The following is a 24445-nucleotide window of genomic DNA, read 5'->3' as shown; positions in this document are numbered from 1 at the left end:
CATGATGAGCAGAACTGCCAAGTGGATTAAAGAGCTTTGCAAAACCAAGGTGAGGCTAAATTCTCCTCAGAAAAATTATTCAAAAGGCAGCCCCGACAATAATTAAACTGGTGGACTGGGAATGTACCCTGGTAGAGGGTGACTTTTTAACAAAAAGATCATATAAAGAGGAGATGGTAAGAGAAAGAAAATTTGAACCTACGATAATTTACCTATCTTCACCTCAATGAATATTTTAAGGCTGAACTTAGTGCTCATGTGAATTCTAAGTACAAGTCTCTAAAATTCCATATAATGACACTGCATTTTGCTTCCCACTAACCAACTAATCCCCAGTCGCTGCTGCCCAGCACTGGGCTGGGAGCACCAACCAGAAGCTCCCCACACAGTTGGGAGTTAAAACTTGCAGGCGTCTGTAGTTTGCAAATTTTTGGATGCTTCTATCAAGAATATGTAGAAAACAGTGCTGCGGACATCTTGACTGGGGTGCATGTACCAGGGTGTACAGTTTCTCCAAACTCAATATCCGTGTATTATATTAGATTTTTAAAAAAACGATACCACAATTTACCAAAGGCAAGGACTGTCTTGCACACGGCTGACCTGGGCTCAATCCCCAGCACCCCAAGCACAACCAGGAGTCATTCCTGGGTCCGGAGATAGAAGTTATCCTTGAGTATCGCTGGGTGCAGCTCAAAACCAAAAACAACAGCAGCAAAAGAATATATAGAAAACTCTCAAACCAAGGAAGTTAAGATACACGAAGTATAAACGGAAATGAGAGGAAATCAAATTGGAGGAGGATGTCAAATAAACTTTATTAATATGTACATTTTAATGAGTATTTCTTCAAGTCTAAATTTAGAGATTTGGTTTTTCAACCATACTATCTCTCATATACACAAAAAACTAGAATTATTCATGAATCATCAACATGAAAATAAAAAGGCAAGTAAGCATCCCTGCTGGAATTCAAGCAATACCCCATTTAGTGAACAAACGTTTAAAAACATGTGCTTGTCTTCATATTATCTGATTTTAAAAAAATTCTACTTGACACACACCCACAGAATCCAAACAGACATAAAACATGTCTATAAAATGAATTCTACAAGAATGTTCAATCACTGCAAATTAAAATCACTATCAACTACAAAGCGTGGTATGTTCATCTGCTGGAAAATTTAGTTATCAGTGAAAAATAAAAATTACTTATTTTAGAGAGCTGCATCTCAAAAATAGTATGTTTAAGCAGGAAAAGAAAACTGATACAAAAGAACACATTTTACATGATCCCTTATCTCTAATTTTCTAGACTAGGCAAGACGACTCTGTGATAGAAATTCGGACAGCAACTGCCCGTGGATGCAGACAGAGGCGTCCCATGAGGATCAGAAGGAAACTCCTCCTGGTTATTGGAAATACTCTAAATCCTGACTGGGGTGCAGGCACCATGATGTGCAACTTCTCAAAATTCTAAAAATCTATGTATTATATTAGATTTAAAAAAGAAAATAATACCACAATTTACCAAAGGCAAGTATCGCAAATCACCAGTTGTTTTGCATTTACCTCACCTTGTGAACCAAAACATTATTTTCAGAAAAATTAAGGCTATCCAGCAGCAAGGAAAATGCAAAAATGTGACTTTCAAACATGTGCAATAGCACAAGGGAAACAACATGAAGAGAGAAGACTCATGAAAAACAACAGCAACTTCTTTTGGTTAAATTAGTGGCTAGGATATACACGCAAACACATCTCTCAGGAGGATGTGCCAATATTAGCTGGATTCTAAGACATCAGAGGGACAAGGACACTGCTGAGGGGCTGGAGTGATAGCACAGAGGGTAGGGCGTTTGCCTTGCACGCAACCGACCTGGGTTCGATTCCCAGTGTCCCATATGGTCCCCTGAGCACTGCCAGGAGTGATTCCTGAGTGCAAAGCCGGAGTAGAAAGCAAAAAAAAAAAAAAAGAAAAAAGAAAAAAAATGCAAGAACACTGACAAATGGTCAGGAGTTTGATGCAGAGACCCAAGTTCAATCGCTACACCACATGACCCCTTGCTACCCTTAGCACAATCGGGTGCAGCCCAAGAGGTCTCCAAGCACTGTAAAATGTGTGCCTACGTCCCTCAGTACCACTGGCCTGACAACACCCCATGGCCAATCCAAGAATGGGGCCATCAGTCCATTTGGCTGCGTATGATCAGGAATGGGCACCAGAGGTCCCTGAGCACTATCCGGGGGCTTGGGAGCATGTATGCATATACATCACACAAGGATGAAAAAAGAAAAAATTAGGGATATGAGAAAAAATTCAACATTCTCATATATCAGGGTGCCTAAGATTCTGCTGGGGTGCCTGTTAAACAATGCCCCAATTCCAGAGATTCTGATTCCAAAGGCCTGTGCTAAGCCTAGGATCATACTATGCACCAAAGGTGATTCTGAGCAAAAAAATTTTTTAAAAAGTTTAAGAAATACCAAAATAAGGTAGTAACATAGGTGTTTTGAGGTTACTGAAGACAGTATAGTGCCTGGGTATTACAATTATATCAGGGTATATCTTTGTGTGTGTGCGTGTGTGTGTGTGTGTACATTGGCAATCATAGATAGCAAGCAAAGTTTAGACTTTAAATGAAAGGAGAAGAAAGTCAATAAAAATTCCTAAGCAGGAACATCATGACACCATGTTTAATTAAGAATGATTAGTCTGTCTTGGATCAAACAAACTATTAGGGAACATCTAAATTTAACTTAGCACAAATAACACTTAAATCTGTGAATGATTTGTTCTGATTTTCAGTAAGAAGTCCATACACTAAATACATGAACTTGAAAATCACTTGTCAAATCACTAGTAAATTTGACCAACGTACTCCATATATTCTTATTTCAACTTTCTAATGAGCATATTTTTAAAAAGACGTGTATCTCAGACTTACCTTAAGCTATTTATAATAAACGACTTTTTTCTTTTTTTATTAAAGGGAAAATAAATTTACTAGAAAAACAAGATACCCATGAGAATTAAAAGTGGTTCTTGACCCAGAAGTAAAGACCGACCTTTTCTACCTCTAGCTTTGCAGGTGCAAAATCTTCATCAAGGGCTAAGCACTGAAGAAAGAGTTGTAAGGCATCACCTAAGAAGCCAGCCTCGTGGAGTACTTTTCCTTTCCTGAAGTAGACCTTTAAGCAAAAAAGTACATGCATGCAACTATTATTGATACAATTGTTCTTAAAATAATCAATACCAGAAAAATAAATGGTCAATTCAGAAATGCTCGTTATGATTCCCTGGGGAGTCTGAACTCTCATGTTTTAAAGGCATACCCCCAAAGAAGCACGTAAGGGGTTCCTGAGGTCTAGAAGATCACTTTAAAACCACATTTCAAATTGCATCATGTCACTAAGTCCAGAGGTTTTTTTCCCTTTTTAACAGTTTTAACGTTGTGTATTTACAATACTGTCAATACTGTTGGGCTTTACAATACTGTCAATTTTACGTTTCATATGTACATCATTCCAACACTACATCTATCACCAGGGAGCCCACTTCCCTACACAAGCGTCCCAAGGACCCGCCTCCCCCCCACCCCCTCTTACTCTTAAGACAGATTTTGCCTTGTAGTGTTCAAGGATGTAACTCAGCATTATAGGACCTGCTTATATGCTTGAGACCCTGGGTTCAATCATGGCACCAGACACACACACACACACACACACACACACACACACACACACACACGGGAATACAATAAAACTGGTTTAGTTCTAACCAGTAATGTCATCATGAAATCTATATCACTTTCTTTATTAATATTTTTAAGCCCATTTTTATTTCTACTGTGACTGTGTAGGCCAACTCATCACTATTCCAAGGCTACTGGCAGGGTGCTTGGGGGAAGAAATGCAGTACTTAGGGTAGAACCCAGGGTCTTGCTCAACAATGACACGTACTTAACCACTTGAACCACATCCCAGGCCATCTTATTTAATGTTAAAAGTCTTACTATGCTGCTTTCAACAGAAGAAAAAGTTACATAAAAAATAGATCCTGGGGGGCTGGAGCGATAGCACAGCGGGTAGGGCATTTGCTTTGCACGCGGCTGAGCTGGGTTTGATTCCCAGCATCCCGTATGGTCTCCTGAGCACCGCCAGGAGTGATTCCTGAGTGTAAAGCCAGGAGTAATCCCTAAGCATCCCCAGGTGTGACCCAAAAAGCAAAAAAAAAAAAAAAATAGATTCTGGTTTAAAGACATGTATGGAGACAGACTGATTTGCTCTATCAATTTGAAAAAAGAAAAAGGGAGAATTCGGAAATGTAGGATTTATTATATATGGATCTCTAGTCTTTTTAAGCAACTATGAATAAAGCAGGGCTGGAGCGATAGCACAGTGGGTAGGGTGTTTGCCTTGCACTCAGCTGACCCGGCTGACCCGGGTTCGATTCCTCTGCCGCTCTCGGAGAGCCCGGCAAGCTACCGAGAGTATCTCCCCTGCACGGCAAAGCCTAGCAAGCTTCCCGTGACGTATTCGATATGCCAAATACAGTAACAACAACTCTCACAATGGAGATGCTACTGGGTCTGGTGAGCAAATGGATGAACAATGGGAGGACAGTGCTACAGTGCTATGAATAAGGCAACCCCCGATGCCACTATCTCATCTGCATCTTGCTGCAACATCTCATCCCCTTCCCAACCTCTAGGACCTCCTGGCTCTCCTTTAATAAACCTCTCCCATTTATGGCCAGTCCGGGTTCATCTTCACAACACGGCCAAGCATGTCTCTTGAAGGAAACTTTGTATAATACTCCTTCTGTCCCTTAAGTTCAGGTTCTTATTAAGTCCTAAGAAGTAAAGTTATAATTTAAAAACTTGTCACAAGGGGTTCAATTGGTTAAAACACTGAACTTAAGATTTCTACAGCTCAATATATTTTGAACTGAAAAGCAATCTATTCTGTTAAGAACCTTAACCATAACTGAACATACAATGTTCCCTACAGTTTAAACATTAAAATTTACGCAAATGTAGGACAATAAATTCACCTCAGGCCAATTTGGCAGTTGAAAGAGAACTGCATTCAAATCCTCAACAGCTGCTTTAAACTCTTGGAGACCAGCATATGATTCCGCTCTGTAAATTTTCAGAGTCAGGTCGCTGGGCTCTGAAAGAAATATTTGACACAAATTTCAGTATTTTTTAGAAGGGCACTGCATATAATCCACAAACTACATCCTACTGACTTTACACTGACTCAATAATCCCTCAAGTAAAAGCTGAAAACCAAACACTGCACGCACAACACGATTACACATTTTATCTTCTCTACATCATTACAAGAGACACTTATAAAAAATAGTTTCTAGGTCCAAGAACAGGGTCCCAGTGGTAGGGCACAAGAGTAGCATGTGAGAGCCCAGAGTTCAATCCCTTACAACACACGACCCCAACACTGCTGGACACAGCCCTAATGGCTCAGGAACTGGATATGGGTACTGAGACTGAATTTGGTCCCTAGATTGAGAAAACAACAACAACAATAAGTTTACAACAACAATATAATGAAGCTATTTTCGTAATACAAACAATCTCCCCTGAAAAATAAGGTTTGGGAGCTGGGGAGATTATACTGGGGAGTCTATCCCTAGCACCACATGGCCTCCCTCCATCCCCCGATGGAGCCCTGAAGGCCGAGCACTACTGGAGTGACCCTGCCTGGTGGTCCCTAGCACCTCAGGGCCCAAGCTGCACCCTACTCTTGGGACTTAGTTTTTGGCCATCTGGCATGGTTAGCCAAACATCACGGAAGTGGCCCTCAGAAGCTCTTGCACCACTTGGGAAGCCTCCAAAGTTAAAAAAAAAAAACATTTTTAAAAATATTTTCTCAAAATACGGCATTTTACAAAGTTAATGATACCAGTCTTAGCAACTGTCTTTATATTACAAATCTTAACTTTTATTCTCTAATTTCCAAATCTTCACAAACAACTGTATGCACACAGAATTCCCAGGGTAAAAAGAAGACTAATTGAGGCCCTAATTGGTATGGTCCTGATTCTGGAGAAAATGGGTTAGTAAGAGTCAGCATTTATAAGAGGTCAAAAATTAATGTCTGCCATTAGCAAGAATGCTATTGGATCGCTCCAAAACAGATTTACATTCAAATATTTCTGAAAGGAAAAACCCATGTTCGTAACCTCACTATCTACTACATCTTTACATAAGAAACCAAATCACAATCCAATGGCATTAAGAACTGCCTACACGTGGCTAGGTCACCTACATGCAATTACTACAGGTATACAGAGTCTAAGAACTAGACTAAGCAACAAACTAATTTTCAGTACTTTTATAAGATTGACTCTTGTGTTCTTTGAAGCTGTAAAATTGCATGCTTATAGAATATTCATTATGAGGAGAGCATCAAGACATGTAAAGCCTTCTTTAAATACATATAAATACATAAAACCTTTGAGTAATACCCCAGTTTAGTCTGTTTTTAAATTATTTCTTTCCCGTAGGTGATTCAACAATTAGGAAGGCCTGTTGGCCTGTTGTCATCTGCTGATAATTGAGAATTGGATTTACTCTGCTTCTTAAAATTTATACCAATGAAAATTAATAAAGAATAAAATTAGTATTTCATAGAAATGTTTACTCTCTAAATAAAAAGACAAAGAATATTGTTCTCTTTTGTCTTCTATTCTAAAGCAACTGGAAATCATATTTGAACAAACACACAGGAGAAACTGAAAGTTCTATAAAATTAAAAAGCCTTTGGGATTGGAGCGACAGTCCAGAGGACACCAGGTCCTTGCACAGGGCCAACCTGGGTTTAATTCCCAGCACCCCATATGGTCAGTCCCCCCAGAGCACTGCCAGAAATAATTCTTGAGTGCAGAGTCAAAATAACCCCTGAGCACCGCTGGGTGTGGCCACCCTAGCCCTCACCCCCAACACACACACAAAGAAACCCTGCCTTAAAAAATCCTCACAAGGGCTGGAGCAATAGCACAGCGAGTAGGGCATTTGCCTTGCACGCGGCCGACCGAAGTTCGATTCCCAGCACCCCATATGGTCCCCTGAGCACCGCCAGGAGTAATTCCTGAGTGCAGAACCAGGAGTAACCCCTGTGCATTGCCGGGTGTGACCCAAAAAGCAAAAAATAAAAAATCCTCACAAGAACTGGGTACTGAAAGGAAGTAAAATGGTATGTATGATGCCCTATTGTAACAGTACTGTAAAACCACCGTGTCTAATAGGAAAAAAGAAAAAGTGCCTGCCATATTCCCATCTTCCCTGAGCCTGCCAGGAGCGATCCGTGAGCAGAGCCAGGAGTACGCTCTGACAATCGCTGGGTGTGGCCCCCAAACAAACAAAAAACTCAAAAAGTCTTTGAAAAAAAAATTAAAAGTCCTAGTACAAAGGTAGATGGTAGAGCTCACAGGTGTTCAACCATGACTACCCCTACCTTTGAGGAACTTACAATCTAATGAGAAATGCCTATTGTGCTGTGAAATAGCAACATGTAAGCACACGTGGAAATGAGAAAATGGAGAGCAGCATTGTAGGACCGTCCAAGAGTAGTTAGTTACGGGCATCAAATCCAAACCCTTACGCTGTAGGGGCACGAGATGTCCATTAAGGCGCAAACCTCTACACAAAACCTGCCTCAGTTCCACCCCCTGAGCAACGCCCAGTGCAGACCATGCCCTAGGGCCCTGGCATGGGAACACTGAACTGCCCCAGGGAAATCCGCTCCCACCCCAAATGGGAGAAAACCCTCAAGGTAGAAAAGTGTGTAGCTCTAGACGTGACAGGCACCTCTCCACCCACGGCTGGGGTTCTTCCAGGAGCATCCCTGACAGCCAGTCTCCCTCTCCTCCAGCCCATTCTCCTCCTGCCCCCGCCCCCCACACTGGGCTTTCTGGTTGTTTCTGGTTTTGTCTCTCACAAGTTCCCCCCAGTGTCACACCTGTCACAGCACCCATTCAGAACCAGTGAGTACAGCAGCTGTGGATTAGTGTCATTTTTATGGTACACTGAAGGGAGTGTGAAGATTCAGCCCATCTATACCAAATGTCTCCACCACCACCAAGTGAAAAAGGACACTATCCTCTCTCCTCCTCAATGCAGAAACAATCAAGTCATTGAGACTCCCCCAAAAGAGGGTGGAGGAGGAGCCTTAGAAGTTAATGAAGGGGCCCGAGTGAGTACAGCAGGCAAGGCACTTGCCATGCACACAGCTGACCTGGGTTCAATCCCCAGCCCTGCCTGGAGTGAGCCGAGAGCATCACCAGCCATGTCCCCAAAGCAAAACCAAAAAAGTTAGTGTCTACAGGAACAGGGGAAATATACCCTGAATAGTGGTGATAAGATGGTCATATTTTAAGCCTCTGCTCCCCAATTCCCTAAAATTCATTGAGAATTTCAGACATCGATGGGATATTAGGAGGGGAAAAACACAAGTCACCTGACTTTTTTACTCCAGACGTTTAATGCTTAAAAGGAACTGCATGGACCCAGGGATAATGCTTGGGCATCATACACACCTGCTCTCCCACTTGCGCCCGACACAGTGCAGCTGGCCAGAGCTCCCGTGGTCACAGCACCATCGGAAAGCACCAAACCCTCAGGCTCTCACAGCCACATGGAGCAGTGCTCCCCAGCAACCAAGCACTTCTGGACTGTGGCTTTTATTTTTCACTTTTTTGCCTTTTGGGTCGCACCTGGCTCTGCACTCAGAAATTACTCTAGGCAGTGCTCAGGGGACCATATGGGATGCTGGGAATCGAACCAGGGTCAGCCCCATGCAAGGCAACCAACCACCCCACCTACTGTGCTATTGCTCCAGCCCCTGTGGCTTTTATTTTTAAAAAGGGGGGAGAGGTCAAAATGAATCAAATGGGGCCCTTCTGAGTCATCGGAAGCATTTGCAAAAGACATCTGTGAAAAAGAGCAATCAGCCTAGGCTGTCATTGTCTTGGGTCTGAAGGAGCAACAGTATCTATTCTAGGCTTAGTGTCCCCTGAGGGGTGGACGAGTCCCACCCTTCCATCAGTCAGGTAAGCCAATGTGCCTAGCCAATGCCTGACACAGACTCCATGTACTGAAGAGGAGTTAAAAGATGTGATCTGGGTCTATGGTACTAGACCCGATTTAACTCCCAGACTTTAATCACTGATACTGTTGATTCTGTTTGAGGGCTATATCCAGCTGTGCTCAGGATCACTTCTGGTGGGCTTGGGGGACCATATGGGTGCCAGAGATTGAACCCCGGTTGGATGTGTGGCTGATAAGTACCTTACCTGCTGTATTACAGCTCAGGCTCCATCCTGATTTTTTTTAGTCTAAATTCAGTTTCATCAAACTTCTAAACTGTTCAATGCCCAGAAAAAGTATTATCTCAGTGACCCCCAAGCAAGCTTTCAACTTTATCAGTTCTGTTTCTCAAGTCTGCCCACGCTTGTCCAACTCCTAGACATCGCACACACCCCAAGCCTCTGTAATGCTACTGAAGTAAGCTTTGCTAACTCATCTTTCCTGCCTTCAGCTTTCCCCTGCCTGTGGTCTTCCCACCTACAAACAAAACACCGTTTCTTCCATGCTGGCTCCTGCCCATCCCTCCAGTCTACCTCCTATTCCTGATCAGTCTCCCCCCTGAAGACCCAACTAATAGCTAGCGAGTAGGATCCCGCCTCCCCTAGACCAGTTCCCACTGCCTACCTCCTGCTCCCACCATCATCACACGACCTACCTCTACCTACCCCTACCTACACACTACCTACCTCTCTCATCTGGGTCAAGTTTTCTTACCTCAGCTCCCCACTCCCAAGATCTTCCCCTCCACTCCCCATCCCCAGGAGTCATACCCCTGAGTTCAATTCATGGCCTGAAGTTGATTTACCTTCCATTTGTGGCTGGAAGTCATACTCCCGGGGTTCAGTTTTTGGGTCCTCTACTTCCTGTGACCTGAGGCCAATTATTCAACACCTCTGTACCTCAGTCACTCAGCTCTAATGTCAAGGATTTTATTGTTTTAAAAATCACTAAGTACTGTCAGGTGACCTTTGGAATAGCCCTCCGTGGGTCTAACACCATCCACACTTTTATCGACAAGGAAACCGAGCAGAGTTTAAAGTAACTTTGCCAAGATCAAACTAGTAAGAGGAGAATTCACGATTCTCCCTCAGACCCTCAGACAGTCTGGCTCCCGCGTGCTTGCTGCTCGGCATTTTAACAGGTTACCTGAGATGAAAGTTAACATATGCAAAGTACTTAGATCGGGGCTCAGCCAATTTTTAAATTGTGAATTTTAAATGGGAGCACAATTTAAGTGTTAGAATGTGGCCAGTCAGTGTTCAGAGCAGTTAATTTTGAAATCTATTTCTGAGCTCCTCCTTTATTTCCTGTTTTTCTGTCCTCAAATCCTGGCTTTCACAAATATTTGCTGAACTACAAGAAATTTATTAAGATCCTGTCTCCTCACACTCCTCAATTCATGCTCCTGTTTTCTCCCCTAGAACCTACAGTTATGGGCTGTTTGCACTTTTGCTTTTTTATTAATTGAAAGAAAATCCCATCCACCTGAGAACACTAATTTTGAGCTACCCAAGGCCTTCCTGAGTGGAGGTGCAAGCATTCACCAGAGTTGCGCTTTCCTGTTTTGAGGGCCACAAAGACAGCAGGACTGTGAGGATTAGGCACTGGTCCTGGGCACACGTGACCTGGCTTTGATCCTCAGCACCACAAATGGTACCCAAGCATCTCCAGGAGTAATCCTTGAGTCAGGTATGGCCCAAACACCTCCACACCCCCCACGCCCCTGTCCCGCCCCGCCTGGAAAAAAAATACTGAGGAAGCTCAGGAATTTCAAAAGAGCAACTTTTTTTCTGCTCTTATTTTGCTTTGATTACTTCAACGTACATGTTGTGGGCTTGGTTAGCATGTTAAACGAAAAGCCACTAATTATTGACTGGTTAATGAAGCTCAAATACTACTCTGATCTAGTAACTAGGAGCGTGACTGCTAGATTCCAGAGGCCTGACTTCTGATCCTAATTCTGAACCCCTGTCTCCTCACCTGCCACATGATGATGGCTACATCTTAGGGCTGCCATGAGAATAGGACACAGTAACAGTCCTCTGCCTGAACACACACTCACAGAAATGCACTTATTGTTACTGATGCTGATATTACAATATCTTTTATGTGACAGCTAAAATCAACTTTACACTTAGCTGTGAGTTTCTAACTCTCATTTCTGACCTGGTTACTTATCGTCAAAGTCCCCCAGGGAGAGAGAGGGCTGGAGCCCAGAGAACGCTTTGTAGGCACAAGCTCCCAGTCTGAACTCCCAGTCTGACTTGGGGACTAGGTGAGTCCCCAAGTCACCTAGCTGGCTCTTGGCTTTCCGGGAGCCCCTTAAAAATTTATTTAGAATTCTTGGTGCTCTTCATCTATTCATTAGAAGTCCTAATATTTGCCCTCCTATCTCACAGGATCTTTACAAGGGTCAGTTACAATAACAGAAGTGAAAATATCTTGCAAACTGTAAAATTAAATAAATGTCAATGTTTACCTTTCAAATTCTTTCTTTGGAATAAGTTAGGAAATAAATTTTTAGTAATTAGATTCACAACTCTTCACGTTAACCTTGTTGAGTTGAACATATTAAAAACCCTACCACCAGTTTTCTTTAAATGGTTTTGGTATTCACATATAATTTGAGTACTCTTTTTAATCGAAACTTTGCAGAAGTACATAATCTCATTTATTTAGCTTACGCAAAAGTGTTACTAACTTGTGGGGCTAAAATCAGGATTTAACCTATCTTTGGTAATATACATTATTAGTGTCGTAGAAAGTAAAGACTGGGACTTAAAATTATATGGTTAAGATTTCAATTCTAGCTAAATCTTCTGGCTGTAGCACAACTTTTACATTTTCAATAGCTTGATAATTATTGGGCATTTACTCTGTACCACTCAAAGCACTTTACCTGTTTGGATTCACATAATTCTCACAACAGGCCTAAGAGGTTGTTCTTATTGCTCTAACTATGTGGTAGGTACTTTTACTTTGCAAGCAAGAAAACCTAAACAGAAGATGGAGCAGCAGTGGAATCCATATTCAGTCAACACACACACATTCAGCGGCCAGGATGCCTGGCTTTAAGCATTAGGTCACAATGCACCTTTCTCTTCAATTTTAATATCTAAAATCAAAGGCAAAACCAGTTCCCTTCATTAACTTCCGAGGAAAATAGTATTCCACAGTATTCTTCATGAAGATCAAATGACAGGATGAATGCAGAAATACCTGGTAAGAGTCCAAACTATATAATTAATGACAAGACCATTCTTTTCTAATGAACTATTTTAAATAAAATGTTCTCCCCTCCTAACCTTTATTTTTTATACCAGTTCAACCTATAAATTAAATAGGTTGTTCTGTTGTCTTCGTTGCGGGAAGGGGGTTGTACACAGGGAGGCAGCAAAACAGTGTAAAAACTCATTAAAAATAAAAGGGAAACGGCAAAGTGGGATAATTTCAATAGACTCAAGATTCAATACAGAAAAGACTTTTACATAATACCTTTAAATACTAAAAAGACAGAAAGTTATGAAACATCTGAAAGTTAATACCAAAAGATCAATGGATTAAATGTTATCTAAATATATTTCAATTCAACAGAAACTTATGTAATCTCAATGGGAAACTTCTGGTTTTGGCAAAGGTTTCCAAGCTTTCCTTTCTTGTTGACAGGGATAAATTTGGATGTGTGTGGGCTAACTGTAGACTAGATCTATTTTTCTAGCTAATAGTATTTACTTGTTTCATTTTAAGAATCATATGAAGAAATTACAGTGAAGGTTTTTTCGTGTCAACAATAATGAAAGCATCATTGAGAACTATAGTTGTACAATTACATAAAAAAACATTTCAAATGCCTAGCAAACTCTCAAAAGTTATTGGCTACCTATAGATTTGAGTGTACTTATGTTATTTTTATGCATGCCTTTCAATTTATAAATATGTAATACTCCCCTCCTGCTTTGCACTACAAATTGAAGGAATTAAAAAGAACTATCCTCATTAGTACTAGACCCATTTTCCAGTATGGGAATTTATGTATTTTTTAAAAACCTAAAAATGAGGAGAAATGGGTTAATGAACCAGAAATTGGAAGACTTGGGTTCTAGATCTGCAAAAGCTGATTAAAGTAGCTCAACTCCCATGTGCTGTCTATGCCAACTGAAAATACAGAAAGCCTATTTTGGGTTTTTTCTTTTCCTAATAAAGATAATAAAATCTTCAACATAATATCAAGAATCTTCCTTAATTAGAAAATTACTGGTCACTGGGCCAGAGAGATAACAGGGGTAAGACACTTACTTGCCTTGCAGGCAGTGGACCCCATTGATGGTACCACAAAGTATCCCCTGAGCACTGCCAGGAGTGATCCCTGGCCTTGGGGATGTGGCCCAACCCTTCTCCTCTCACACACACAAAAAAGATTATTGGTTATGAAATGTTAAGGTAGACTCTGTCACTGTCCTCCCGTTGTTCATTGATTTGCTCGAGCGGGCCCAGTAACGTCTCCATTGGAGACTTTGTTGTTACTGTGTTTGGCATATCGAATACATTACGGGTAGCTTGCCAGGCTCTCGGTAGCTTGCCAGGCTGTCCGAGAGGAGCGGAGGAATCAAACTCGGGTCGGCCATGTCAGCTGCTTGCAAGGCAAATGCCCTACCGCTGTGCTATCCCTCCAGCCCAAGGTAGACTCTAATGAGCAAAATCACTGTTCTTCGTCCACAGATTACACCCCGAATTCTTATGAAAAGTACAATTTCAAAGGTCAAATAACTTGAGTCCATGGTAATTCATCTTATTCAAGCCTTCTCGTAAATTTAATCCTTTATTCTAAGTTTTTTTTTAAAAAAAAAAAAAGCTTCCTTGAAAATCTGTTCTCTTCAGTGGGTGAGTGAGAAAGACAAGACTGATTCCTCCAACCTTTAGAACTGGAGTCTTCTAGCTGCCTGGCCCTGGGTAAGTCACTTCACAGCCCTACCTTGAAGATGGGTTTAGAATTAGGTCATAGCTAAGGTACAAGCCACAGCCAAGTCAGGCTTCCCTACTGGTACTTGAATTACCCAGAGTTGTCTGTACCAAAATTTTTTATTTCCAAGTTCTCTTTTGCTCCGGGCGATCATTCACGTCCATTTTATAACTGCCTCCTCCGCACACAGATACTGAAAGGATATGAAAAATGCCTGGTTTGTGATTTCAACCCTACCTCTATTAAATAACAATAGTCACTAGATGGAAATGACTAAGCACTTAGGATGAAAGAGCTCAAGAAGAGACTTTGTTAGTGAGATCATAAATTTACTTAACACCTAACATCAGTTTCTATTTTAGACATTTCCTTGATTCTTCTCAAGTATTATTCCATGGCAACACACTCATCTTGATAGACCGCTTATTTATCGCGGGCGTGTGACAGGGCCACTACTGACGTTTGGAGCCTGATAACTGTGTGGGCGACTGTCCTGTGCATTGGACGGCGTTCAGCAGCTTCCCTGGCCTCTACCCACAAGATGTACTAGCAACCACCCCCACGGGGGTGCCAACCAAAAACGTCTCCAGATATTGTTCCAGACCGGCGGGGAGAAGGGCAATACAATCCCCCGGTTGAGAAACGCGGATCTAAGAAAGAAAATCCAGCTTCTCGTGGTCCAGAGTTTGAGTTTGGGCAATGCTGCTTCTCTGTCTTTTTTTTTCAAAAAAAAAAAAAAAGCATCTTAGGACCAAAGGGTTACTTGTAGGCAAGGAGACCCAAACTGATATGAACTGGGGGAGGGGGGCGCCGGGGCACTGCTAAAAGCCCCTCTCCAAAGGCCCGGGCCCAAGGGCAGGATCAAGACTAAAACTCCGATCCGCCCTGCCTTCCCCGGGCACCCGGGGCATTCGAAAGTGAGCGCCCGACCGCAGATGCCAGGAGCGCGATTCGAAACGGGCAGGTTAAACCAACCCGCGCGCGCGTGGCGCCCCAGCGGGCCGGGCCGGCGCGGGGCAGAGCCCAGCACCTCCCGGGGCAGTTCCGAGCCCCGAGCGCGGCGCGGGGACCCGCGGGGTGCGGGCGCCGCGCTCCCGCCACGCCCACCGGACGTCACCCGTTACACAACGCCCCCCCACCCCCCGCTTATGCAATTCCGCCCTCCCGCCGCTTCCAATTGCCCCGGTGACTTTTATGGGAGACGTCGGGAGACGTTGCACGCCTTGAGGCTCGGCTCGGGGAGGGGGGGCGGGGAGGAGCGGCGGGGGGGGGGGGCGATCCTCGAACCCCTTCCCGGGCTGGAGTTTCCCCGCGGCGGATCCCCCCGAGAGCGGCCCCTTCCCGGAAAGAGGAAGCGGCGGCGAGCGGTGCTCGGGCCACCCGACTCCCACCCGCGCCCGCGCCGCTGCTGCCCACCTCGCTCGCCCGGGCCACCCGCTCCCGGCTCCAGGTGCTCCCGCCCGCCCGCGGCTGGGGCCTCAAAGCGGGGGGAACCCCGCGCCGGGGCGCCCCTCCCCGCGCCGCGTCACCGCCGGCTCCAAGGGCGATCCCCATTGTGACCGAAGCACCCCGGGGCGCCGCCCCCCTTCCCGGCCCGTCGAGGACCCCGAGCCCCGCCGCCCGGGCGGCGTCCCGGGGTGGGGTCGCGGGCGCCCGGCGGCGAGCCGCGGAGGGCGGGGGGCGTCGCGCGTGGCGGGACGCGGACGGGGCCGCGGGTGCGGGGTGGGGGAGGGGGAGGGGGAGGTGGGCCGGGCCCGCGCGCCGCATCCCGCGCCGTCACCTGCTCGCAGCGCCTCGCAGGCGGCGGCCAGGGCCTCCCGGTAGCGGCCCTGGTGCAGCAGCTCCCCGAGCCGGCCGGCGGCCCGGGCTCGCTCCCGCTGGCCCGGGAACCACTTCTCGGCCAGGTGGTTGAGCACGACGCTGGTGCGGAAGCTCGACGCGGCGATGGCGGCGGCCAGAGGCGGCGGCCGCGGGGCGCTCGCCTCGGCGGCGGCGGCGGCGGGCGGCAGCCGGTCGCGGCACAGGCGGCAGCGGGCGCGGAGCTCCCGGCGCAGGCAGCGGCGGCAGTAGCTGTGGCCGCAGGGCACGGTCACCGGCTCGCTCAGGAAGCCCCGGCAGCCCGAGCAGCTGAGCAGCCCGCCCGCGCCCGGCTCCGCCGCGGCCGCCGGCGCGCTCCAGCCCAGCCCGTGGCGGAGCCGGTAGTTGAACACCAGGCAGTCCACCAGGGTGCCCAGGCACTCGGGCCTGACCGGGGCCCCGCGGCGCAGCGCCGCCGCGTACGCCTCCAGCGCTGCCTTCAGGTGGCCGCCCAGCGCCAGCAGTTCGCCCCGGCGGAGCAGCAGCTCCCAGCGCTCCGACTCGGCGGCCGCGCGCTCCAGCCGCTCGCCGCGGCCGCCGCCGCCGCCGCCGCCCACTTCCCAGAAGCGGCTCCGGCTCCGCGGCCGGGGACCCGTCGCCCGGCTCGCTCCCGCGGAGTTCCTCGCCACGGCCGGAGAAGACATGGCCCGCGAGGGCTGCTGCTGCTCCGCCCGCCGCCGCCGCCGCCGCCGCCCGCCACGGTCCCCGAGCCTCCGGGGCGCGCGGCTCCGCACGCGGCCCGCGAGCAGGGGGGCGTGGCGCGCGGACACGGCGGGGCGGCGCGCGCCCGGGAAGCCCCGCGGGGCGGAGCCTGGCGGCCGAGCCCGGGACTCCCCCGCAGCGCCCGCCGCCGGGTCCCGCAGGAGCCGGCGGCCGCGCCCCGCCCCGCCGAAGCCCCTCCTGGCGAGGGACGCGGAGTCAGATGATCCCCCAGCGGGGATCTAATTGGCTTCTCGGAGCTGGGCCTGGCCCGGTCGCGAACAAAGCCCGAGAGAGACGCGCCCTCCGCCCCCCCCCCCGGTCCCCGCGCCCCCTCCCCCGCCCGCCGCAACTTCCCCCCGAGCACCCCTACCTGTCAGGGTCTTCCCCCCGCCCCTAAATCCTGGGTCGTGAGCGCCCCGCGGCCGGACGCGCGGCCTCCGGGAACTGTGGTCCCGCTGGTCCACGCTCCCCGAGACACACCCGCCCGGCTGAATGGGGACCCGCCCCCTCCCGGCCCGGCGGAACCTGCCGCTTCGTGATTTCCGACCCAAACTTCTGACCCAAATCGCTGGCGCACTTTGCAGAAGCCGAGGCCTCAGGATAGTCACCGCGACTGGCTCGATTCTGACTTCAGTCCAGAATTAATCAGCTTAAGGAACAGCACCCCTCCCCCCCCCCCCCACGGTTCCCAGGGGAATCCCTAGAGGGCAAGTGACAGCTGAATCGCCTAATTAAAATTCTGCGCCATCGCCCCCCCACGCCCCCCTCCAGCACGAGTGAGGACACCCACAGGTTCTCGAGGTGTCAGCTCTACTCGCCACCGCCCGTCACTGCCCCGCCATTGGCTCAGATCTGGATCTAGCGTTTTAAAAGCGAGAACACCAGAATCGATAATTTGCCCCGAGCTTATTTCACCACCCTGACCCGCCCACCCACACAGGGTCTGCTGTTGTGCAGTCAAAAGAAATAACAGATCCACTTGTTGTGTGATGGATTAGATTTCCCTTAAACTTGATGCGCTGAGTTTAAGGCTCTCGGTATAATAAAATATTTATAGACAAATGCAGGACACAAAAGTAACTTAACTTCATTTCAAAGATTAGGAACAACGGCCCCCAAGGAGAAAACTACTTGCCCCAAACCACACAGCAATATTACAGGGGGTTCAGAATACCTACATGTAAAGCATCACACTATTGTATTAGAAACAGTACACACGGATTTTCAAAAGAAAAACTGGTGAGTGGAATGTTAACTTGAGTTTGCTCTGTCTGAAATTTGCTAACTTTTAATTAATCTCCCTTATAATTCGAAACAGACCATTAGGCTCAAAATTGCTTTAGTTACTATGCAATGAGCAAATTGTGTTACTTTAGAAAAGATAAGAGATTTACTGGGTCCAAGACTAGGACAAAGCTCTAATCATTGGGGGGGGGGGGGGAATATTTGAATTCATTTACCAGCATCACCTTAAACCTAGCCCTAACCTCCTAAATTACTACTTTCCTTGACTAAGTCTCGATGCTCCTTTGAAATTTGAAACCACAGCAAGCGGCACAACACATATGCAGATATAATACCATTACATTAACTCTTGAGAGATGTTTCCATCACAGTGCCTTGTACCATAAATAGTTAATTCTGAACGTGTTTAGGAGTACATAAGATATTGATCTTTGATAGACATGCACAAATTTCTTAGCAAGTAGTTCAAGTCAAGTTTTAAGGCATGTCTCCAAAAGTAAAATGCATGGTTCAGAAACAAAGAAGTACCATTTGTCCTTGGGCACTCCTTTCCCTGATGTGACAATCACCGCTTGATTCTGGGGTGGAAAAAAAAAAATGGTACAATTAGGACAGTGGGGGGGTTGGGGGGAGGGGTGGCTATGGAGCATGGGAGGGAATCTTGCTTTGCTCTCCTTGGCATTTGTGAATGGCTATAATTCATGTTTGCTGGTTTATACATTTACATAACTGGTTCTCATTTATGTAACTTATTTATGTAAGAGGCTGAACTGCCTCTCTGGCCTTTGTGTGCACAGTTTCCCTCTGAATCAGGAAGTCTGGAGCAAAACAATCCTAGGCTTTAGGACAGGTCCCACTTTAGACATTCTGTGCCAGCAAAAGAGGACACGCACTCCCAGGCAACCGCTCTTTAAATTCAGAGGAGAGGAAAATTAGGCTCTCTTTCTTCTTCATTCATTTTCTAAAATGTGGACTTTGGTCTCTGACTCACCCAGCCCAGCCGACTCAGATGGAGAAAAGGGAAATCTTGCAAAACAGCCCCGCCGGACCCCCCCCCGCCCCGCCCACCTCCCCACCACCTCCTCGGCGGGATTCGGATGGGGTGGGGAACTCTCCACTCTTTTCCTTCAAGAGTTACTTGCTGGTGTCTTTGCTCACAAAGTAGTAAAATCATGAGATTTGTATTTCATTTCAGTTTTCCAGTGTTGTCTTCTAAAATAGATCAGTTATGTAAGCGAGTAAGAAGAAAAGCATATCTGTTTCCTAATTTGGAAAATGCTTATCACCACCATTCCCTGCGTATCCCTGCCGTCCCGCCCCTCCCGCCCCCCCCCACACACGCACACCCCCTCCCTCCACTCCAGAAGGAGATTTTTCCTGATATAGTTAGGTAAACTCCCATTTAAAAATAATGTAACAGTGCTTTCCTAGTACAAGAGTCAGCTAAAAAGATGTGTATTTGGGACTCTTTTTTTTTTCCCCCTTTTCTTTTTTCTGCCGTGGGTGAATTTATCATTTGTTTCCTCACATTCTCACCATTGAAAAAGAGAGACTAAGTTTAAGCTGTAAGGAGCAAAGCAAAAGCACGCCTTCTTAACTGGTTCATTTCGGTGGCTAACAAGCCTGGTCCACGCGTTGGAAACCAGAGAATCTAAAGTTTAGTCGAATCGGATCCCATCTCTTCACATGCAACGCAGATGGGGGGCGGGGCCAGGACCCCTTTCACTTACTCCTCGTGCTATATTTATCGGAGAGCTGAGACCCAAGAAGCTACCGGTTTCAATCAAGCCACGCGGAAGAGGGATTGCAGCGATCTGGAGTTTGCGAGCCCCGTCTACCTGCTGGGACATCACCTGGTTTCCAGGGGCCTCTTTTGCCATCAGTGAAAGGAGGGAACCGGAACCCGGGTGACTTCTGCCTTTACAGCAGCCCTCCGGGGTTTGTTTGCACACAAAGAGAGAAGGCTGAGAGTCTCCCGGGGCGGGAACTCGGCAACCTGACACCTGATGGAAATGTAACTGCAGAAGGGGAAGGCTGAGAATAGAAGGGGAGAGCTCGGTAGCACCGCGTGTGGGCGCGCACCCAGCCCCGGCCAGAGAAGAACCCGAGAACCCGTCCCTTCTTCTCTGGGTCGTGGACAAAATCAGTCAACAGGCAGGGATCTCCCTTTGCCCCTCAACAGTCTCTCTCTCTCTCTCTCTCTCTCTCTCTCTCTCTCTCTCTCTCTCTCTCTCTCTCTCTCTCTCTCTCTCTCTCTCCTTGCCTCTGTTGTAAATCTTTGAGAGGCTGGAGAAAAGTCTGGGGGGTGGGGAGGGCTGCTTATATAACTTGGGCATTTGTGGGGAAGTTTATATAAGATGCTAAAAATACAGTATAAGACGGCTCTAATGGTGTTCTAAGTGAAAAGTCCTAACGGGGACAACCTGAGTAGGTTAATGAGTAGGTGATGCTAAGTGGATGTCTAAAGCCAGTTGCCTGCGGTGACTAAGGTCTGGCCAGGTGACGTTTACTATTCATTGCTAAAATAGTCATCCCCGTGGAGAGCACTGTCCAAGTGCTCAAGGGACTCTCTCCCTGTTGTTAGAAGCCTTAGTCGGGGGTTAATTTTAAAGGCCAACAGTGAGATGGGAAAGTAAGTTGGAGGCAAGGTTGAGGAGACAGAGGATAACAAATGTGGTTCTACTCCCTGGGAAACAAATAAGAAGTACAAAGAACAGCAAGAGTTTTCTGACTCCAAGCATGAGCCAATGGCCCGACTCCTGTACTCAGTTCACACACCTCATTGCTACTCCTCATGATATGATCTCCGCCTCATTAACACTCATTATACCAAGATTACCCATTGCAGTCTTGCACCTCTTAGTGGGCTTTTCTAAATGCACAATAGGTAATCACCTGTGCATAAGCAATAGGGTTATTCAGTCCATACCGGACAATCATCCACCAGTCTCAGATCAATTTCCACTCAATGTGACTATCATATCACCTACGGCACCCTCAGGCCATAGTACAAAACTGTAGGGCTTCGCATCTCAGGGTCACCTTACAATTCCCATGGTTGACCAGTCCCCTTTCTGGGATTCCGCTACAGTTTGTGTAGTAGGTGGTCCACTCCTATAGGTACCTTTACTTTGCTTGAAGAAATGTGTGTGCTTTGTTGCTGTGGAGTGTGTGTGTGTGTGTGTGTGTGTGTGTGTGTGTGTGTGTGTGTGTGTGTAGAGACAGAGAGACAATCAGAGAGAGAGCAGCAGAGGGAGAGAGAGAGAAATCTCTGAATCTTTGCTGATTGAGCACAGGCATGGAAGATTCTCTTCACCAACCCAGTCCACCCAGTGACATCCCTGGGTCATGATTAAGGACTCTAGCCTTCATTCTTATTGGCTAATATTTGGAAGAATCAAAAAATACCAAGTCTGGAACTCATATTGTATCATGTTGGTAATCAAATTGATCAGATGAACACCAATTGGACAGTTCTCCAGATGCAGACAATAAAACTGTAATCAAAGGGTCCTGGGGGAGGGGATCTTGAGATAAAGATGGGGGAGCTGAGCACTGGGTCCAGTACTGGTAGTGGGCATGGTGCAGAAGCACCACACCATACTGTTTCAATTATTAAAATATTAAGCAGTAGTAAACCTCATACATTATTTAACAAGTTCGGGAAATGAATTATTTATGACTCCACCTAGGACTCCATAGCTTTCTTCCTTCTCCACCCACTAGTACTCAGGATCATCTGACATATTTATATATAGTATTTGTCTCCATTCTCTAGAAGGTAAGGTCCTTGAGCACTGGGATTTCTGTCTTCTTGTTAATGTCGTGTCTCTAGTACCTGAGGTATCAGAAGATACCAGATAATCATTGTTGCATGAGTCTACAAACAAAGTAACGCTATCCCCTATCATACTGCATTCTTACTAGAGGCAAAATCTCATTTATCATTAACAAACTGACATGACTAATTTTCTTTTTGTTGTTGCTATTGCTGTTTTTAATTTAATTTTTATAAAGTTGATCCTAATAATTTATTACATTCAATATTCCAACACAAATCCCACCACCATTATTTCAAATTTTCCCACCACAACTCAAGCCTGCCCCCTTGTATTGCTTGTTGAGCTGGAATGATAGCACAGTGGGTAGGGCGTTCGATTCCTCCATCCTCTCGGAGAGCCCGGCAAGCTACGGGGAGTATCCCGCCTGCACAGTAGAGTCTGCAAACTACCTGTGGCGTATTCAATATGCCAAAAACAGTAACAATAAGTCTCACAATGGATATGTTAATCGTGCTGCACCAGCAAATTGATGAACAATGGGAGGACAGTGCTACAGTGCAGTATCGCTCGTTATGAATAATCCACTAAAAATGATACAAAAAAGTTTCCTTAGAGGAAAGTGTGGGAAGATTGTTGTATCTCACCCTGGAGCTATTAAGCCCTTGCATAAGAGATTACTAACATTGTTATAGGTTGAGCCATATGTGCTAATATATATTATCAAGATCAGTTGCCTTCTACTTTACACACCATCAGATGTGATGTGCTCCTCTTGGTACATCAGCGGCGTACATTCTAAGATGTCACTCCAGGAATTCTAAAAATTTTAAATAATGTGATACGCTAGAGTTAAATTTTTAACTGAATGTCTCTAGACTTTGGGGTCTGGAGGCATCTGTGAGTCTCTGGATCATGGCCTGTTTATGAGCTTATACGGCACCAGAGGCAGTTCGTGGACATGACTGCCAGGCACCTGGAAGAACAGGGAGATGAGGGAAGGTCACCCATACCCAACATTGTGAGAGTCTGAAGAACTCAGTCGAAAAAAATCAAATACCTGAGTTTTTCAGCAGATTCATTCTCACGGATGAAGCTCATCCTGAACCTGTGGAGATTGGCCAAGAGCAAGGAGGTGATTGGGTTCTGGAGGTTTTAGGCTACTGGGCCTCTCTCTGTTGGGGAGGGTGGTGGGGTTCACCCGACCCCACTCTGGGATGCCCCAGCTAGATTCAGCCTGGTGCTGGGTCTAGAGGCATCTCTCATGACTGATTTTCTTAATTTCTCCTTTCTTTCTCTCATCCTTTCTTCCATCTGATCTCTTGGAAAAACCTTCAGAATATATCCAAAACCTAAACTTTCCCCACTGTTCTCTCTGCATCTCCACCACCACCACCATCTATGCCTTCCCATCTATTATCCTGGCCTAAGCTACCAGCATTTCTCCTTCTAAAATAATACAAATGCCATGGGTTTCCTTAAATCGATCAAATAATATCATAAATGGAAATGGTTGTAATGAGAGTTGTGCTCACTAATTTATACCTATATATACATATATACACAAAAGTGAAAAAGACAAAAGAACATCACTCTAATATAGCAAATAAATTCAAATCATTTGAAAAATAAAGCAGTAATAACTTGCATCATTAGTCATTATTATTTAGAGTGCTTTTGGAACTCCTGGAAATATCAGTCTTGAACGATTTGGTGGGATAGGAGGAAATTCTTGGCATCATTTGCAACTCTTCTCATTCTCTAAAACTTCACATTTGATAGATCAGAAAAATCTTCTGGTCCTACCTATAAAATCTCTCCCCTTCCAGACCAGCATAGTCATCATACAGCAAATAGCATACTTTGCTTCCTGTCTGAACTCAGAAGAAAATCCAAAGTCCTGAAACCTAGTTATTGAGCTGTCCCATCCCTGCCTCGAGCCGTTCTGAGGATCTCATAAGGTTTGGCCCTCAGTCTTCACCGGGCACACTAACCTCACACTATTCTTGTCCCTTCTTTTCTCCTGGCTCAGCACACTCTTCTGATGGACATCCTCAAAACCAACTTTCCCTCTCCCCTTAGAATTTGTCACAACTGGCACCTCTGCTGTTGATTTGCTTGGTCTTCTCATTTCTTTCCTGTTGTTTCTGGTTCGGAAGGTTGAGAATAAAAGAAGTTCATTATCTCACAGTTCTGGAGGCCAGAAGTCTAAAAGCAAGGTGCTGGCAGGGTCATCTGAAACCACGAGGGCATCAGCCTTCGTGCCACTTACAGAATTCTGCTGGCGCCTGGCATTCTTTCTGTTTGATTTTCTTTGTTTTGAAGGCACGACCAGCATGGCTCAGGGCTTACTCCTAGTGGACTCAGGGGACCATATGGAGTGCCAGACGGCCGTGTGCAAGTTCAGCTGTACACTCTGGCCCCGCTGGCATTCTTGAACTTAGAGTCACATAACTGCTGCCCTCTTCACATGACTTCTTCCTGTGTTCTTCTTTCTGTATGTTTTTCTCCCCGTTCCTCTGCGTTTCCTCTTTAGTCTTTATCCCCAATTGACTATGTGACTTATGTTGCAAACTTCCAAGGCCCGATGCATTTGGAAGCACTCCAGACATTGTTCCCCTTCCCACTTGGTTTTGCGTCATTTACACACTTGCTCCATCACATGACAGGGTTGGCTCCCACAGGTTCAGAAGAAGGCATGCAATGCAAATTCAACCTGACCCATTTTCAGTTCTTGCATGATTAAGAATCTAAGGGGGATTGGGAGATAATACAGAGCTTAGGATACT

At 46.1% G+C, this 24445-nt stretch overlaps 1 protein-coding gene across 1 annotated transcript in view; it reads right to left on the bottom strand.

Moving 5' to 3' along the window:
- The window catches only part of LONRF1 (LON peptidase N-terminal domain and ring finger 1), a 34092-nt gene extending 17301 nt beyond the window's left edge, over nt 1–16791 (bottom strand). Inside the window, exons 1-3 of the mRNA XM_056114165.1 lie at nt 15854–16791; nt 5057–5175; nt 3070–3192 (exon numbers count right to left, since the gene is read on the bottom strand). Coding sequence (XP_055970140.1) covers nt 3070–3192; nt 5057–5175; nt 15854–16574 — 963 coding nt within the window. The 5' untranslated portion in view covers nt 16575–16791. The remainder of the gene's footprint in view (nt 1–3069; nt 3193–5056; nt 5176–15853) is intronic.
- Between the last annotated feature and the right edge of the window lie 7654 nt (nt 16792–24445).

The sequence above is a fragment of the Sorex fumeus genome, unplaced genomic scaffold, assembly GCF_029834395.1.
Source record: "Sorex fumeus unplaced genomic scaffold, SorFum_2.1 ptg000024l, whole genome shotgun sequence".
Classification (NCBI taxonomy): domain Eukaryota; kingdom Metazoa; phylum Chordata; class Mammalia; order Eulipotyphla; family Soricidae; genus Sorex; species Sorex fumeus.
The sequence above is the reverse complement of the archived record's forward strand: the minus strand, read 5'-3'. Positions and strand labels throughout refer to the sequence as shown.